Below are 20,311 nucleotides of genomic sequence, written 5' to 3'. Positions count from 1 at the left end.
TAGGAATTAATCAAACACTGCCCTCTTGTGGTGAAAAGTAGAGTCATGGCAAGCATTATTTGCTGCTGCTTACTTATTGTGATCTCTTGTCTTAGTTTTAATATTTATTATTATTGGAAGCTGTGAGACGGCTCCACAGTGCGATGTGATGTCCCTGGGAGGAACTCCATGTGGTCAGCGAGTTTCAGTAACTATTTAGGGACTTGTTTAGGACTAAATGTAATAAATCATTATTTTAATCTGAATGATGTCAATGTAAAGTAAGATTAGCGGTGCAGAGTCAGTCATGTTCATGATTGTGGTGACCCAGCCTAATTTCTAAGCTACTGTATATTCTGGTGTGTGCAGAGCAACACCTCCTCCCTTACCATGAAAGTTCCTCATTTTAATGGAACTTGCAATCAACTTTGAATGAACACAGCTCTGAAATAGGTGTGGCCCTACTGGCAGAGGTGTGTCTAATAAAAAAAAATGCAAGGAGGAAAGGTGTTACAAAGGAAGAAATAAAGCAGGCAATAGAATGTCACAGGAAGACGGAAAGAGAGAAGATGAGGAAGAGATGGGAGGGTTTTTGAGCGCGGAGCTGCCCCCGCAGGCAGTGTAAGCGGATCTTTGCTGGCCTGGACTCAGGGAGGGAGCAAACAACACCAATAACCCCAAAGCAAGCAAGGAAGGGAACGAGAAAGAGGAGAAAAAAGAGGAGGGAGAAGCCAGGCAGTAAGGAGTCAGAGGGCGGGACCTTCTGAGAGGCTATTGGCTCCAGGCTCTGTCAGTCATTTCACTTCCTCCCTGGCTGTGGCAAGTTCACATACGAGAGGGCAGGAGGGAGGGGGAGAGGGAGGTACCCTCAGACGGCTCTCACACTCTCTGTGTGCTTTTTCACAAGAAAAAGACTCAACTGAGGCTGAAACTGAAACAGGGCAACACTCGTAAAAGGAGTGCAGTCTCTTGCTCTCCTTCATTCTTAGTTTCCTGTTTAAGGAGGCCATTTTGTAACTCAGCCTGGAGAAGAGGCACAACAAAGTTTGGCATTGTTTTTGTTTTTGTTTTTTTCTCTCCCATACGGCTGGGAGTTTCACAATCAAGTTTGGACTTTCTCCCCCTGCACATCAACTTCTTTAGTCCGGAGAGCTGAAGGAGGGAAGGGAGGCGTATGAGTCTCTCACACAACATTGCTCATGCTTGTCATGCCAGGACAATAACAGGAGTCTGAAGAGGAGAGAGCACGAACGAAGTGGCAGAAAGGAAGAAAAGAAAATAACACAACTTCCTGGATAAGGTTTTCTTCCTTAATCCAGTGGTTGGGGGGTTGACACAGGACACAGAGGAACCAGGACTCTCTGCTCAGCGTGTGTGTGTGTCCATGTGTCAGTGTGTGAACCCACCACTGAGACAGTTTGAATGAGTGTGGGGTTTATATGAGAACTCGGCTGTGTGTTCGTGAGTGTGTATGCTAAGATAAACAAGACTCTTGAATGGCTAACGCTAGCCCTTGTATGTCCTCAGGGGCCATGGCCCAGGTCTTTTTCCCCCCCGTTGGGTCCTCACCACCAGGCTCAGCTGTGATGCAGCAGGGGACCCCCATATCCATGCCCTCCATGCCTGCTCAGGGGGGTTTTCCTATGATGGACCTGACACCAGTGCAGGGTCCCAGTGGGGCTGTGATACCCTCACTGCCTCCCACTCCAGCAGGGGTGTCCTTCATCATCCAGATCGGCCTGACCAGAGAATCTGTCCTGATGCCCCAGAGTGCTGACCTGGCCTATGTGAAACAAATTGCCTGCTCCATTGTTGACACCAAGGTAGGAAATGTGTACGTGTGGTGGGTTAATATGTGTAACCTGGGGAGGGTGGCATGTCAGGTAAAACTGGGCGTATGCCTCCCCCCAGGTGGAAAGCTGTTTATGTCCGAGGCTCTCGTGCCACACTTTCATGTCTGTCTGTAAACTGTTGACCAGTTGGAGGGCTGTATTTCTCTTTTCACTGTCTGTTTAAGTGTCTCTGTCCTACAAAAAACGTTTGTAATCACTGTACTATTCTCATATGTAAATGGAGGTGTTTAAACATGCAAGCAGACAAAGTATTTGAACCAGCGGCAGTGACAATGTACAAAATGTCACAATTTTGCTCCGCTCTATTTACAGCAATTAGCATTTTTGTCCTCCTCTCACACAGTTGGAGGACACTCTGTTCAATTAGGCTTTGTTATGCCACATTCAGGCTAGCCGAGGGATGTTTGATGGGCTTAGTTTCATCTGGCTGTTCATGCATGGGCCAGCATGTGTGCTGTACATGAAACAGGAAATGTAGGATGTTGTGGAAAAAAAAAATCTTTTTAACCTCCCTGTGAGAAATAACCGAGATGACGAACTTCCTAAATTATTAAAATCATATTTAATGAACAGACAATTTGTAATAATTCAGCTGAATGAATAGAGCTCTTTCCCCACAGATGGTTCGGAGGTCTAACAACAAGGAATAGTATAACAAAGTATAATATGCACATTATCTCGCCCCCTCCCCTCCCTTCGCAGATGTCCTCCTCCTCTGCCTGGTGATGCATCCACCAAGGCCGAGTTCCCAGCCTTGGTATTGTTGTTGAGGGAAGAGGGTTAGACATGAAAATACATTCGATATAACATGTATTATTTGGGTTAAAATGAATACATGCAGGTTTAAGCCATACAAGTTATAAGAGAACGGTATGATCAATTTCTCCAACATAGGACAATAATTACAGCACTTCTTATACTTTTATTTTTTACTTTATTGCATGCCTAAGATGCTTAAAGCAAAAGGAAGTCAGTTTCCAAATGTTGAGGAGCACTTTTACTTTCCTTCAGTTTAACTAAATAAGAAAGTTGCTGAATATATATAGAGGATAATCACAATGTGCTCCATGCCTGGATGTAACCTGTCTTTGTCAAGATCAAAAGTCTCCTCAGAGGTTTTGCAAAGTTTCACTCTCCTCAGAGGTTTTGCATTTCATACCAAAAGAAATGATCACATCAGGCCAATTTTAGTGTCTTTGCTGAGCGCTTCATTGAATTATGTCCTTGTTTTTACCAGTCACTGATCACTTTAATTTATAGCCATATATAAGGCCTTGTCCAAACAATTTGAATAATTGTCAGTCTTTCTAAAGATTTTTATTGCATGCTTTTTTTAACTTTTGAACATGTGTGTGTGTGTGCACATTATTGTTTTTAAGTCTTCTGCAACTTGGATATTTTTCGTCTACTAGCAGTATTTAAAATGTGGCATTCAGCATTTTAACTGTATAAATATTGATCACAGTTGATTTTGAAACAAACAAGCCTATCATATCAAAAGCTTTGGTCTATAAAACACGAGAAGGGCAAACTGTTAAGACTCATGTGAGTTTCTAAAACTATGAGGATAATAACAATTTATTTCTATTTAACTGAAAACAAGAAAAATTCACAACAAACATGTGCAGGGTTGGGGGGAGGTAGTGACATCCTCTTTGCAACAGGAAGTAATGAGTGTTATGGGGAATGTGGTCTTTACATTGTTTGAGAATCACCGACTATATAGGCTAGCACATTTTCAACATGTACATATATAGTAGAAAACACATCGAGGAGGGAACGTTATCCTACAGGTAGTTTGATGTGCTTTTATCAGCCAATTAGCCTAGTAGGTGTTTAGATTAGCAGATTTCAACAGCCTTTGTAAAGCAGCTTTGTAAAGCTCCCCACAATCTTAAATCTTCCAGGAAATTCTGGTGCTGTCTCCAGCCTGTTTACCCACACAGCTAATCTGTTCCTGTGCGCAACAACCTTTGTTTTCTCCTCATAGAAGTGGCTCTCTGTCATGTATTTGATTTAGTGAGATCCTTCAGCTGTTCTATCTGATGCTGGATCTCCACTCACCACGCTGTACTACTGAGATCAGTAGCTAGAGTGTGTGCTCCCAACTGTGTTTCCGTATGATTGGAACAAGTAAGAGGTGTTGCTTACCAGCTTCACGATGTAAACAACAGCTGCAGCTCTCTGACTTTGTCTTCTTTTCTTCTTCTTTTTTTTGTGTTTTTCTCTAACAAACCAGAACTCTCCTGTGTAATGTAAGAGAGGTTGTTGTTGGAAGTTTTGAAACTCTCATGTTTGTCTTTTTCATATTTGGTAAGACTTAATTTACGTTGCCTTGAGTTTCCATAGCTTTCATGACATTCAAAGTGTTTGCATAGTTTTTAACTGATTGCGCATTAAAAACGCACTACGAAATGTCCAAATAACGACTTACAGATTTACAAACTTTTATCAACTAGCCAGTTGCCTCTGTGACTCAACAACACCTGCAACTGCTTCACAGTAAAAGTTGTTGTGCTAAAAAAAAAAAACTCTTTGGTGTTTAAAGTGCAGAGATTTGCCTTTATTAAAATCACAAATAAAGTTGGAAAGCTAATAAGACATTCGACAAGGAGTAGAAGGCTCTTTAGTTGGTCACCATGATTAACCAGTGAGGTCTAAGAAGCCTCTACATTTAGATTCAGACTTCTTTTAATACATTTCTGTTGGTAGATCAGTGTGGAGATGTTCAAGAAAGAAATTAACGTCATTACACCTCTGATAAATAATGGCAAATAGTGAGGCTCCGATCACAGCTTTTGTACTGCTTGCAATTATGTAAATAGCACATTATGGCGTTGGTCAGCTGGAGAATTTTAAATGTATAATGATGTTGGGATGATGCAGTATTCTGTTGTAGCCTGTTGTATGTGTGTGCATGGATTTGTGGGCGATACCACACTAGCAGTGACTTGAATGGTAGAATGTAGAAAAGTCAGTGTGACATGGAGTAAGGTCTCACTGAGGGTAATTAATAAACAACCAAGGTAACATAACAACTACGTACAATGCGCTTCCAACATGGTAACGCTCATCTAGACTTAAAGTTTTCTGTGTTTTAAGACAGAGAAAGGAATGTTGATTTCTCTGCAGAATACTATATATACATTGGGTACCAGTTTGGGGTTTTCGACAGCATCTAATTAAGGAAAAGACTCCCTTGTTAGCAAAAGAAAGAAATTGGCCTTCTTTTACGGTTTGGTTCTTCCTCACTTCTTCCTTTTCTGCATCTTCAGTTCCGCTGCCCCCACAAAAGGACACTCAATACTCTGTTCAATGACTGACCAAACTCACAGAACTCCGAAACTCACAACAGCTTCAAGGAGCCCAAATATGTGAGGCTGGACATCTATACTAGATATCTAAAATATTTTGATTTGATGAACAGGTTCCGCCTTAAGAAATACAAAAACAAACATTGTATAGCTGTAATGATATGCTGGAACAAGATAATAAAGAATATATATAGTGATGCTATCAGACAATGTGGAATAAGATGATTTTTTTCTTTGATGTACGAAGGTTGATTTAATTAAAGATAAGCACAGGTGTCTTTAAGGATTAAGCTTGATACTTGAGTTGTTACTGGCATGTTTGCATCAGTCTGGTTTGTCTATTGGTGTTGGGTCAGGTCTATTGTAAGATAACTGCGCCACTGTGTGGAGTTTGCATTATCTTTGTGTTTCCTTCCATCCTAAAAGATATAAAAGATTTGTGTTAAGATACTCTTGCCATTGATTTTGACAAAAGCTCTGACCTAAGTTAACGATAGATGTCCACTGCTCCTAAGTGTTAAAGATTGGTCAAATGCAGAGCAGGAATTTCCCAACAGGGATTGATCAAAGGATGAACTTATAGTGATTTAATGCCTAGTTTCTGTAACGTCTATTGTTTAAAACTGTCGTGTAGCAATGGCAGGTGTTTCAGTCTCGCTTTTGTTTTAAAACTAATACAACCATAAGCAGTATACAAATTCAGAAGTGTTTTTGTTGTGTGGTCCAGAGGGAATAGGTGGTCTCCAGAGACATTGTTGTTCCTTGTCCATCCTCGAGTGTTCACTTGTTTTTTTGTTTTTTTGAAAGTAAAGAAAAAATCTGAAAAAGTACCTTCATTCCCTGAGCCTGATCTTTCTCAAGCCTTGTTAGAGCAGACACTCACACTTACACACACACACACACACACACACACACACACACACACACACACACACACACCCTCACCCTCAGCAATCCCTAAAATCCCCTTGAATCCAGAATTCCTGCCCTGCTAGGAGCTACAGCTTTAGGTGGGAGATTTGGACAATAGACAGCTTGTCCTGGTCGGGCTAACTTGAGTGCGACACATGAGTTGGACTGTGTGTGCACGCATGAATGCCTACACTGGTGTATTTAGAAGGGGTATTGAAGGCAGTTTGGTACCCCACACCCCCGCCTACAGTCATCTCTCCCATCCCAGAAAGGGTGAGTCACTGGTTCTGTTTATTCACAGGCTCCTTCCTTGTGTTCCATTGACACGTTTTTCCATTCACTTCTCTGTGTAGGAGCACACACTCCCCTGGCTTCAACTTCCAACACTAACCCAGAGTCAATGGCCATCCTATAGCTCTTGTTCGTAGTCTCCTGAACTGGGCATTAAGCCTTGTCTCTCAGTGCCAGAATTCAAAATCCAACCTTTATTCGCGGCATCTAGAGCCCACACTTCCCACACCTTTTCTAAAACCTTGCTTAGCCGTATACCTGGCAGTAGTGCTTGCCAAAATCCCATTTAGCTGGCCTACCTCCAGCTGCCCCAACCCCCTTCTCCTCCAGATGGAACAAGAAGTAATAGTGTGGCCTGGAAACCAGAGGTCTGTCTCCATTCAACTGTGATGCAGCTCTGATGTATTTGCTCTTTTGTTGGGCAGGCCTCACTGACCCTCTTATATTTTCCCTGTCGCTATTTCCTTTCCTCATTGTACCTTTGTGTTCCCCCATCTACAGTGTTGTTATTATATAACTTTTAAATAGGCCTTTGATCTCACTCTAATTATTGATCATATTCTATAAGTTGTTGACTGAAAATATAGTCTGCTTATTTATATTATTTATTTTCCAGTTTGAGTAATGATAATGTTGGATTAAATACTAAAATTAAGAGAAATTCAGTTAGCTAACAGAGTACTCTTCTCTTTGTTTCTTGAGATAAAAAGCTACTGACATCTTCTTCCTCTACTGTCTGTGGGAGGACGGCCTCCTACTCTCCCTCCTGTTGCGCCTTTTTCCCTCGCTACTTCCTCTTTAGATGCTTTATTTCCTCTCCTTATCCTCTCATCTCCGGTCCCTTCTGCCTGCCTTATCGTCAACTTCCTCTCACGCTCTGCGTCCTCTTCCTCGTCGCATCCCACCTCATCCACTTTCCTCTCTTTGTACTCATCCACCTACAACCACTGCCCTCCCTGTCTCACCTTTTCTTTAGGATGTTTGCCCCCTTGAACACACTTTAAGTCGGTGGACAACTATGGGGAAATCCACACTTGCCTGGTTGTACAAGGCAGGACAATACAGGTTTGGAGGACGCATACTTTGATGAGTCAAAAATCCTGTTCTCCCATTTTTCAAGTGGTTACCTCAGCTACAATTAATTTTACGGTAAATATTACACATTGGTGACAGGTTAAGCCAGGTCTTACAATTTAACTACACAAGGAGCTACAATAGTTAACATACTTTTTGGTCAGGTCTGGCTTTGTATTTCCTCCTTCTCCTAGTTTGCCAAAAGGTGTGTGAGCTTAACAACATTAACAACTTGTTTCATTTTGTCATGAAAGAGACGCACGACTTGTGTTGACTGACGCCAGTGGGTGTGTTTCACTATATGTGTGTCAGCATGTGAGAACCTGCTGAGTCCTGTCAATGTTTGCTGTGGTCACATTACTTTTATTGTGTGTCTCTGCAGACTAATCTGTGATGAGTTACGACACATGTAACTGCCAGCGAGCTGTGTTCAATCCAGCAGTGGATTCGCAGGAAACACATTGATGAGAATTAATTTGTATATAATGTAGAAATTCTGTAGTCAACTTGCATCTACAGTTTCATTTATTTCTATATCGTGTAACAAGAGACTCTCTGATTCTGTTAGCTATTGTAAATAAATGAGGATAGAAGGTTTTTTTGTTTTGTTCTTTAGTTAGGTCATTGAAAGTACAAAGAAATATTCGCAACTAAACACAGACACACACAGTTGTTGCTGAGAGCCCCTGCCCTGGCTATTGTTTCCACCTCCGTTTTGGAAGGGTCCCTTTCTTTATCTCCCTCGAGAAGCAGTTTGGTCCTGGGAATGGGATCATACACACCACCTCCTGTTTACCTCACTCTCTTGCACATGTATTCTACACACCAGACACACACACACACACACACACACACACACACACACACACACACACACACACACACACACACACACACACACACACACACACACACACACACACAGAGACACACACGTTATGTGCTGCTTGGATTATTAAAAAGCCTTCTTTATGTGTCAGAGCCACTGGGCAAATACTCTCTGCCTATCAACCCAAACCTTTGTTAGTCAATGAATAAATGGCAGACATTGGCAGGTGGACATACAAGTGAAAAAACAAACTACGCCTTTATCAGATCGCACGCCATTTGATGATTTAGTGAAGATAGCACAGCTGATAGCCAAACGCTCCGAACCTTACAGAGGCTATTACTACTAAACCCATACTGCCATAAAGGTGTGTAAAGTAGTGTCTATTTTGAAAAGGGTAAACCCACAGCAACATGTATCAGTTCTGCTTACCCATACCTCTCCTCTCTCTTTGCGACTATTTGCATGGTAGCGGAAAAGCTTTGCATGGGTGACCGTGCCTGGTGTCTCCCTGGCTGTTAGCGGCGAGCTGCAGGGGAAGCTTAGTCCACACAAAGACATTTGATTATTCAAAGCACACACCGCTGGCCGTAGCCCAGCGCCACGGATGTGTATCAGAGGGAGAGAAAGAAAGGTGGGGATGATAGATGGAGAGTTGGAGGGTTTGTGATCTTGAAATGAACATTTCTGTGAATGCACAACAACAATCAATGTATTAAAGGATCATTTTGGTCATCATTTTAACTGGTAACATTCTACTCACCAAGGTACCTGCTATGAACTGGGACTTCGAACAAACCTCCCTAAAACGAAGTCTGAACGAGGAAGAAACAATCATCATACATATTCTAAAACAGGTTTTAAACCAACCCTTGCTTGGTCAAACTTATTTGGAATAGACAAAGAACAGTATTTATTTCTCAAACTGTCCTTTGTAAACAGTCAGCATTAATTTAGAGACTCACTGTTCACCATTAAACTTTTCAAATTTTTTGCAGTTCTTCCTTAGCGATACTGAGAGTATTTTAATCTCACTTGCCATTTTGCTTTATGTATGTGCGGCGGTGCAAAATGCGAAAGGGCTGGGTGAAGCGGAATCACAGTCGATCTCAGGCAACAACAACAGCTCAACAAATGGAAAATCATGTGGTTGTCTGGATGTCGCAGACCAGCACGACCTGCACACACAAGCTGCGTTGAAAATGGCATACTTTTTCTTTTTACTTTCAGTACACGCTGCAGCTGCCCTTACAAAGTATGTACTGTTGCATGCAGTAGGCATTCAATCGGGACATACTACTTCCTCATAACACGGCAGCTTGATCTTTAATCCTCCTGCTCATATATCTATATTTAATGAACTGCAGTGGAAGGTTTTCTGACAATATAAAGCAGCTGTGGACAGCAGATACTGTGAGAATCACCCATGTTAATTTATTCAGAAATGATTCATCTCAGTTCCTGCTTTAATCATATTAAACGTTGATGCAGATTTAAACACATCTACTGGCTGCACAGCATTTGATTAAACTGTTTGTTTACATGTTAAGCATCATTCTGTTATTCCTGCGTATTTGATCTGAGGAAATGGCCACAACGGTCAGAGTGGTGCCACGAAAATAGGGCCCTTAGGACTGAGGGTGTCTTATGTTGTTGACTGTGAAGCCCTTTGAGGCAAATTTGTGATTTTTAGGGCTAAACATACAATTTATTTGACTCGACTTAACCACCATACTTGGCATAGTTTTGAACACAGTTTTCCTGCGCAATGAGGGAATGTTTTGTGCATTTTGGGTGCGTTAACTTTCAGTTTTACATTGAAATTAGATATTACTAAGCCAACTCTTGAGTCAATCTGTCTAATTGTTTGAAAGCGTGTGTGTCTTGCCACACCAAATTCTATTATTGATGTTGCTGTTTTCCCAGATCTCAACATTAGTTTTTGAGTGTAATGTTTTCATAGTAGAAATTATTTGTTTGTCATTTACGTGTTTCTGGGCCCATTCGGCCTCTCTTACCCCTGCATTCCTTCTCTTGTTCTGAGCAAAGCAGACCTTATGATACTAATCTGGCGATTAGCATCGGTAAAAACGGTCTTGTGCCGTAATCCAATTGGGTGCCGCAGAGCTGAGCAGCATTTGGTGGCATGTGGAGAGTTTGTACCAGTTAGAGAACACACACACACACACACACACACACACACACACACACACACACACACACACACACACACACACACAAACACACAAACACACAAACGCACATTTCATTACACAGAGAGAGAGAGACTGAGGTTAGCTACTGTGGTTAGTGACTGCCATTGAAATAGCTCAAAACTGAGTAAATTATAAGTGTCACACTTTTGGCTGTTTTGTCGTTAAGTGAAGTTAAAAGTTAAAAAGACAAAAAAAGTTCAAAGTGAGACGGATATTGAAGCACAGTAAGATGTCTTGCACGATCTCATAGAAAAACAGGAGAGCTACATTGCTACGCAGCATACAACTATTTGCTGCTGTCATGTCAGGTGTGTGAAATGTGTGTTTGAGAAGGAGTTCTTGGGCAGACTGTGGACAATGGGCTCAGTGTGAGGGTTAACAGGGTGGGTTGGGTTGGTCAGGGGCGTGTGTGTGTGTGTGTGTGTGTGTGTGTGTGTGTGTGTGTGTGTGTGTGTGTGTGTGTGTGTGTGTGTGTGTGTGTGTGTGTGTGTGTGTGTGTGTGTGTGTGTGTTAGTATGACCCAGACACATGGTGAGATGCCTGTGCATGCAGGGGATGGTCAGTTATGAGGGGAAATGGGCAAAACCACAGACTTGCCTCACTAGATAAACACATGACATCAATATTGAAGACTGGAAGAAGCAACTAGAAAATAGTTTGTCTCCATCAGTAAGGCCTTTAATACTCAACATGGGGTTGGATATTCACCATGATGACTTTAAATTTGTGTTATGCTATTGTTTCATGCCTTAAAGCAATAGTTATCCCAAAGACTAGAAATGGGGAGAAACATCCAGCCTTCTATATGCTAGATATTTAAAATGACCCAAACTAAAATCCCAGCCCAGTGTTTACAACTCTTTTCTAATGAAAGTAGCTAGTTGCACTAGCTCTAAAAGTCGCTAAATCTAGTGAGAAAGTTGTCAAGTCGGCTACATTGACAGCCGGTCCATCAAGTAGATGTGGTTGCAGTTAAGCGTAATACTGATAAGATGGTGGCTCTTCTGCACGTTTCTGTGTTGGTACAGTATTTGTGCAGAGCAAACCTCAAGTTACAGTATAGTTTAGTGGGTCTACAATTACAATTTTCAAGAGAACCAGCGTTTGGTTAGAGTTGAAGCGACAGCAACTCAGCTTTTCAGTTCAGTGTACAGCCTGCAGCGTTTTCTCCCCCTACTTTCTTTCAATTAGGATCTAAAGCCATGCCACACATAGGAGAGAGGAGGGAAAAGAGGGAGATAAAGAACAGCACGTGGAGAGAAGAGGGTAACGGGCATAAAGGAAAAGGGGATGACTCAGAGTGTAGTAATGTGCCTATTGTGGCCCTCAACATGCAGCTTGAAGTGTTTGTGTGTCAATAGCACTCTTGGCATATGGAGATTGCTCCACATGGCCCTGTGCGTGTGTGTTTTTTTTCTTTCTTTATGGTAACTCTGGAGAACTCCTTTTAGATAGATTTGACAATCTATCAAAGGAATATTAGAGGATTATTAACCTTGGCACTAAAGGGATGAAGGGCCTTAGAGGTTAGAGGTGTTAACTGCTCTCTAATATATTTGAATACAGTCTTGTAATGTATAACTGTAGGAAGATGTCACCACAGGCCTCTGAAGCACGTGTGTTTGTTTACATTAGTCATTCTCAGATCATTTGACTGTTGTTGTTGTTCCATTTGATCTGAAGGCCCCGTGTAATCCATAAGCAGTCATACAGAGACGTTAGGCCGCACCTCTTTTCTCATTTCAACATGATTGTCACTGCGAATGAAAACAACAATAATTACATTCCATTTTGTATATCAATTACTCATCATTGAGTGTTTGAATTCCTGAATAAAACTTTGCTTTTCATGCATGGTGAACCCAGAATCCAAAAAATGGAAGTAAATGGAGGCCTGGTTCAACAACAGCAAAACAATATCAAAGCATCTATTTACTGACTGTGCAGTATAAATCCAAGTGTTATTTATCCAGCCGTATGCATAGTACTCCCCAAACTCATGCAATATTGACAAAAACTTGTATGCCACTACCGTCTTATGCAAAGATTTGCAGCACTCCTGCGCAGGGCGTGAGACAGTAGTAGCAGAAGTGTTTTTAATAGTAAGAATGCATGTGTTTGGGAAGTACTGAGCATATGACTGGATGAGTTGTGTTAGAGTTTGTAAACAGATGGTGGTATAGTTTTGCTGTTAACAAGTAGTAAGTAATTGATATACAAATGGACATTTTAAGGGTGAAGTATTCCTTTAAGGTACACGTAACAACTGGCTAAGCTAGTTTGTGGTATTAGATCTAACCAGTTTATGACCCTGTTACGAGCAATTCTGACTTTATCTGTTCCTAAATTCCCTTCGTAAGTTTCTTTGCTTCAGTAAGTATATTGTGCATTAAGAAGTTACACTTTAAAAAGACAAACATTAAGATAAAGGTTTTTCTGCTTAACCACAGTGAAAGTTGTTAAACTGATTTAATTATGAATTAATTAAATTAATTATGTTAATGAGGGACCTGCTTTCACTTATTCTTCTTGGGGTTAGAGTTATATCCTATAGTGTAGTTGCACCATATGTTGCAATATTGCTTCACCAGCGAAAAAAACAATTGATCTATTGTGTCTTCCTCACTGTTTCTGTAACAGTAGATTACGGAAACATATTGGTTTCTTTTTTTACTTTTTGGAAACTAACTGAAGATTTTTACAATAATTAATAATGTTTCCCTTATTGATCAGCAACCATACTTCAGGGCTTCCAACCGATAGTATACAATGTCCACTCAAACCGTCTTTCCACTGACTCTCGACCGTAGTGCAGTTATACCTAGTAATACAGTCAGACAATTGTGCTGTTGAATCGCAAAGCAGTATAAGCATCAGCATTCTCATTTTATTGCTCATTTTGTTCCCATCCATCTTTATTTTCTCTTTGTCTCTCAGACTTGCTGTCTCTTCTCTTATGAAGGCCTGTTTTCTGTCTCTCCCTCTTGTCATGAATCAATGACTTGTTCATTGCACAGAGTGGATTGAATCCAAGGTTCCTATCGGCTTACCTCCTCAGAGCGAGCCAAGGAAAGACAGGGAGGTGGACGAGGATGGGTGGGGGCTGATGGGGACGAGAGCTACTACCTACAAAAGCTGGTTCAGAATAGCAGTGCATGTGTCCTTTATCCTCAGACCCCTCTCTCATGCCTGGTCATGGCTCTCACGTTACCTCACCGTCCTCCTTGATGCTTGGAGCAGAATGACTCTTTGTCCCTTTGCTCCTGCATGAGACTAAGCCCCTTCAACTTACTAGCTGCACACACACACAGACACACACACACACACACACACACACACACACACACACACACACTATGCTTCATTTATTTTCTTTTTGCTGTAATTTACTCTGAACTTGATCTACATGCTCTTTACTCAGTTTAGTTTGTAGGGAAAACAAATATTGGATTGTCACCATCCCGCCATTTGTTTTAGTTTTTTGTTTAAACCTTTGACTAGTTCTTTCTTGTTTGTTTTAATATAATGTGTGCATTTCTGTGTGTATGTGGGTTGAACCCAGGCTGTTTGTATTTCTTCAGATCATGCGCTTGCTGTTTTTTGCACTGTAAAATTATAATATTTATGTGTTTTATGTAGGAATCCATTTCTGTATGCACATTGACATTGTCGCTTGTTGTGTTGTGTTTATTCAGTCATGGTTATTTGGGTCAAGTTTGTATAGCATTTTGTGATTTCTTATGCTTGTTGGTGAGACTGGGATACACTCCCCCCTCCAGTCTCACAGGTTTACACAGATATCTCTGGTATGTAGAAACTAGCAGGTCAGGAATGTAAACCTGATTATGTAGCTACACACACACACACACACACACACACACACACACACACACACACACACACACACACACACACATACACACAGAAAGCATGAGTCAGGGGAAAACATAAAGTTTTTCAGTAAATGATACCACTTACTGCTTTTAAATCTAAAATTAAAGAAATAGAGGCAGGTTCCCAAAAATGTCAATGTTTTTTAAATGAACTCGGTTACGTCACTATCTCTTAACTTTTAGTTTCTTTTAACTTGTCTTGTTCTGTAACTATGTGTCTCTTATGTTGCTGCCTGTCTTGGCCAGGTCTCCCTTGAAAAAGAGATTTTTAATCTCAATGGGACTCTCTTGGTTAAATAAAGGTTTAAATATATATTTGTTTTAAAAAGGCAAGGTATACAGTACAGTCTAGCACAGTAGTTGTGCACATAATTTAGAACATAAGGAAACGTTACACCTTTACACCAACCAATACTAAGTGCAAAAACACTTTATGTTATCTTTATATGCAATGCTTGTATATGAGGAAAGTCATTGGTCAATTTTTAGCCTCATCCAATAAATGAAAATGTCATTATGTACCCAATAGTTGTCCCTGTTGTTTAAAACAGTCCCTCCTGTGTCTCTTGTTCTAACTCACAGGCTAACTACATTTTTCAACTGGGGGCGCACCTGGCTACAACTGCCAACAATTTGGGTGTGTTGGGCATTTCACTGACATCTTCCCAATCTAACACCCCCACCCCACCATCTCAGACTGACATTTTGGACCATAGCATCGACCGAATGAATAATCTGATTCAGGGAGTTGCAAATGTCATGGTTTATGTGATGTCTCTAGCCACTGTAGCTCTCCGCCTGTGCTTTTAGACCTCGGGTTACAATACTGTAATCTTTGTTCCTCCCCATTATCAGTTTTCAACAGGAAACGCATTCAATCCAGGACAAAAGAAGCTTTTGCATGTAGCTTTTAATGTCTCCTTGCAAACATCATGATTTGGATTTGTGTTATTTCCACTGATAAACTCCATTCTGCTTCAAAAGCTCTCAACTAGCTTTGTACCTCTTGCCACTTGTAGTCAAATACACACTTGTTTTCTTGTGTCTATGTAAGGAAAGTTAAAAGTGATAAGAGGACAAAATAAACAGGAAGACTTAGAACATCCACCTCTGACAGCATGAAGCTAACGCGCAAACTAAAACAATCAAAACTATCAAGTAAGTGAATACGTTATGGTTTGTGACATCATGAGAGCATGGTGAACTGCACCACGTCATGCAGCTTTTCAGTTGTCCTTCCTTATGTACACACTTTCTGTGTTGATTCATCCTCATTGTGTTTTCCTTCTTTGTGTCTGCCAAGCCCAACGCTTAGCTGACGTCATTGTAATTCCATGTCCTCCTGGCACAGACCTGTCATTCACTGCTGTGATTCAATGTGTGAGTGTTGTTAAAACAACAGGTCAGATTTTTCTTACAGCCAGCATAAGCACAGACTCTACAGGTGACTGAGGGAGAGGGAGGGCAGGTATGGCTGCCATTTTTGTTATCTACTCCTTCTCCTCAATAGTGTGTGACCTCACTGGGGTTAAAAATAGAATCCCTGGGCCAGCATCACATTTGTTCCATCGCTAACACTGTCAGCACAAAAGGAAAAATTCCTGTGTTGCGCCAAGTTGTTGTCGGGAGCTAATGAGGTCAGATTGATGACGTCTTTACATGCCCCTTGCCACGTCAAACCCTCATTAAACACCTCATAGCTTTCAGAAAGGTGGTTCTTTCCAAGTCCTGTGCCTGACATGTTAACAAGGATAGAGGGAGTTATGGGCCAACAATTAGGGTTTGTGTCTTAAGGAGAAGGATGCACAGTGAAATGCAGGTGCATCACAACACTCCAGCATGATTCACGCGCACGAGTGTGCAGGAGGCTGTGTGATTTGTAGCACAGTAAGATGTGGATGTTTAAACAATGTCTGTTGTTTGAAGGGATGCAGCATGTTTCCCCTTGACTATAAAATTGGCTGGATCAGGTTCCTGTTGTGATAACCAGCTTCTGTTGCAGAAACACATCAGCGTGGAGGACCATGTAGGGACATAGAGGTCACACTGTTTAAAGAGCGGAGCGTGAAGTGTCACACACAGCGCGTTTTGTATTTTATCCATGCAGATTCTCAGTTGTTCATCATCGGCTTTCATCATTGGATTTTGGCATGTTTGATTCTGCAGAAATGCAGTATTTCTGTAACATAATATACTGTATAAACACAAATCCAGCTCCTGTCATTCTGTATCATCGCAGTCCACCAATCGATCTACACTGCACTATTAAAAAACAGGGACAACTGCAAAACTTTATTTTTTACTCTATTTCAGTCTCAACTACCTCAGGGACATACAACTGACCATTCATTCAGTTATTCTGACGTACTATCGTACCAAGATGTGATCACTTTAGTTCTTTACATGCACTGATCAGATAATTCAATGCTGACCATGTCGTGGGAAGTCTTGATGAACTGGTTGGGTGGCTCATAAACCACCGCTTGAAATATCCTCCATTAACTGAATAAATAGGTGATATGGCATTTTTTTGTTCTTGTGTGTGTGTGTGTGTGTGTGTGTGTGTGTGTGTGTGTGTGTCTGTTCTGTGACTGTGGTAACTGCTTTATATTTAACATGCTGCTATTCTTCCTCATTTTACCAACACTATATGTTTAGCTATGCTGCTTTACACCTTTTTGAAGAGCTATAGACCACATTCTCAAGGTTGCAGTTTCCTGTGTCATGGAGGTAACATATAACATTATTAATACCAAGTACTAGTACTAATCACAGTACTGCAAAAGGAAGTGCTGCTAATGCTACTGGCACTACAACTACTTACTGTGTCAGAAATTGAGAAATAATGGTTTATTATGGTGTGTAGAATGGTACTGATGCAGAACTCAATCAATATAGCAGTGAAGTAGAGGCCTCCCGGGCCAGAAAAAGTCCTTTCTTTGTTAGTTCATGGACCTTGTGGAGTTTCCACTTATGTGGGGAAAAACATGTCAACGTGTTGATGTCAAAGAAACCACCAGCAACACCCCGGAATAGCTGACAGAGCAGTCGGTAGAGTATAAATTACATCCTAAATATCCCTGTGTGAATTCATAACCTAGTAAAACTAAAGAGCAAATAGCATCTCTAAGGTTGCATAAATACCCCTTCATAAGAAAAATTCCATCAGTCAGTCATTGAACTAAAATATAAGCTTGAGATCTGCTTTGTTGATGAGTAACTATCTACATTCGCTGCATTTCTATAAACGGCAGCAGAGCTTTGGTTGGACGTCACTGAAGCTGTTGCATCAACCTGACTGTGTGTGTGTGTGTGTGTGTGTGTGTGTGTGTGTGTGTGTGTGTGTGTGTGTGTGTGTGTGTGCGTGTGCGTGCGCGCGCGCGCGCCTGTGTGCGCGCGCGCCTGTGTGCCTGAGTGCTGAGTGTCAAGCGTGCGTGTTTTGTGCGGCTTAGTGGTCGAAGGTGGCTCATGCTGAGTGTTCTGGAGGGGAAGTGATGGGGAGGATGAGAAGCAGAAACAAGCGGCTTCCTCAGCAGGACATTAAAGTCTTTGTGTTCTTCACACATGCAGCGTCTTTATATAAAGAAGGTCTATACTTAGAAGCTGTGCCGTTTGACACACACTCAGGATCGAAGTGAAGGCGTCTCATACTGGACATCGGTGCTGTCGCTTGTGTTGTAAGCATCAGTGCTTGTGTGTGAGGCGGCGCTAACCTGTTGCTGAAGTGTGCGTGCCCCTGCTGCTGCTTCCTTTGCTGGGATGTCCTTTCAGTTAAATTTCTTAAGTTTTGTCTTATCTAAATAAAATCCTCAGTCGTTCATTCATTTCTCAGAGCACTATATAATACCAATAAGTTGTGTGTGCGTGTGTAGGACAACAAACAAGTTAACTGGAAGAGCCAGTAGGAATTAAGTTTGTCTGCACATGCTGCACCTCATGCAAAAGTTCTCAACCTCTACCTCTGTACTTGTGACCTGCATCATGTGACCGGAGGTGGTCCAGAAGAGGTAGTATAGACAAACCGATAAAAATATATGAGCCCAGAGTTGAGGAAATGGCAGGCAACGCTGCGGCATCATGTGTGTTTCTGCGTGTTTGAAAACAATGCTTTTAAGCTAAAATTTCACTCACAATGGCCTTGTTCCATGACATCATGCTTCTATGATGAGAAAGGTGTTTTGTGTGTGTGTGTGTGTGTGTGTGTGTGTGTGTGTACACACACACGGGGTGATATCACTTGTTTTGTTTGCTTTCAGATCCCTTTGTGTGAGTGTGTGTTTTTAATAATGACTGACTGAGTAATCTTGACAAATGTTTGACCTCAATGACAGTTGCAGCACACAGAGACCCACAGGAACGACAAATGGCCATTTTTCAGTCATTGTTTTAGGGTGATGGTGAGGAGAGATGTATCAGTTGTGCATTTAGAGAGTTGGTTGTTCATTTTTTGCATCCCACTTTCAGACATTAGACAAATTCCTGTTAACCCCATCAGTGCCAGTGTACCGTGTACAGTTTAAATGTGCTCATCAACGTATGGTTGTGTCCCATTTTCCTTAAAGTATGTACAATTTAAATAGTTACCCATGTTATTTATCGGTTATGAATGCTGTTCTGTCGGGGCTGAAATAGTCCAGTATGACAAAGAAATTCTTTAAAAGTTTCTTTTTCTCTTTGTACTTTCAAACTTTTCTAGATTCCTTTGCTCTCTGCTCAGTCTACACCTACAGAAAATAATTTCATCATCAGAACACAGTGTCAAACTTTTAAAAACACGTTAGTTAAGACATTAACATTATATTAGCTTGCAAGAGAGGGAGGGAGTGGACCATATGTTTGTAAAGCTCAATTAAGAGTGATGGGACAAAAAGAGGGAGGGGTTTGGGTAAAGAAAACCTAGTCCATAATTCATTTCACTCATAATGGCTTCATTGGCCCGAAGAGCTGCAGGAATAGTGCAGGCAACGCACGGCAACCCGATCCCTGGTAACCCAAAGAAACCGGCTAGAGACACAGCCCTGTCTCCAGGCAAACCACACTACATTATACTACAGTATGTATGATAATACAGCCAGCTCTTTGTCTGCAGACTGCACAAACACAGTCTCTTGCAACAATATCTCTACCCCCCCCTTCCCACACACACACACACACACACACACACACACACACACACACACACACACACATATACACATATACACATATAGGGGTGATTATGTAATTACAGGACAGAAAATGCCATTTTTCATCATGTTAACATACAAACAGAAGTAATGTGCTGCTTTTGTGCTCTTCCCACCCTGTACTTTCACTGAGAACTGGGACAGGGTTAGCAGAAAAGAAGAAGAAAATTGTCATTTTCACTGAGGTAACTGCGGTTTTGGGGAGTTGGGTTATTGTGCTTTTCAGTGGAGCTGTAAAGACTTGTGGTCTGCACAGACCTGGCAACTGCAGTCGTGGTCGGTACACTGTGTATGTTCTGGAGCAAAGGGGCAGGATTATATGACTAGCCTTGTTTCTTGAGTTGCTCAGCAAAGAAGCGAGCAGTAACAGTAATAGTATGGGGTTTATAGCAGAGAAGCTGGCATCAAACGGCAGAATTGGGCTTACAAATGACTTAGGCTGAGGGTTGTCTGTGGATTTGGGCTGAGCTGGCAGTCTCCTTTGATCTGGGCTCTGTGGGTGTTTTGTAATTACAAGTGGCAGCAGTTGGTCTTATTTGTGGCAATCCCAGGTAGCGATCCATGCAGTTATTACTGCATTCACTGTCAGAGAACCTGTGGCTTTTTTAAAGTCTGGTCTTGGTAAAGTTGGAGCCTCGTCTTATTAGTATGTGTATCATTTAATTGACTCAAAGCCAGAAATATTAATGTTAATAGGTCAAAGAAGAGCCTATTTATTCTAGGTATCTAGACATGCAGACAGTTTTGGTTATATCTGGCCATCT

General features: G+C 41.4%; 1 protein-coding gene across 1 annotated transcript in view; it reads left to right on the top strand.

The window, feature by feature from the left end:
* The first annotated feature begins 462 nt into the window (after positions 1-462).
* Positions 463-20,311, top strand: part of prkd2 (protein kinase D2) — a 32,905-nt gene continuing 13,056 nt past the window's right edge. The window contains exon 1 of the mRNA XM_068711163.1: positions 463-1,802. Coding sequence (XP_068567264.1) covers positions 1,476-1,802 — 327 coding nt within the window. The 5' untranslated portion in view covers positions 463-1,475. The remainder of the gene's footprint in view (positions 1,803-20,311) is intronic.

Source organism: Cebidichthys violaceus, unplaced genomic scaffold, assembly GCF_023349555.1.
Source record: "Cebidichthys violaceus isolate CVI_PGR_0920_01 unplaced genomic scaffold, fCebVio1.0.p SCAF_1, whole genome shotgun sequence".
NCBI lineage: Eukaryota > Metazoa > Chordata > Actinopteri > Perciformes > Stichaeidae > Cebidichthys > Cebidichthys violaceus.
This window is presented reverse-complemented; position numbering and strand designations above follow the sequence as displayed.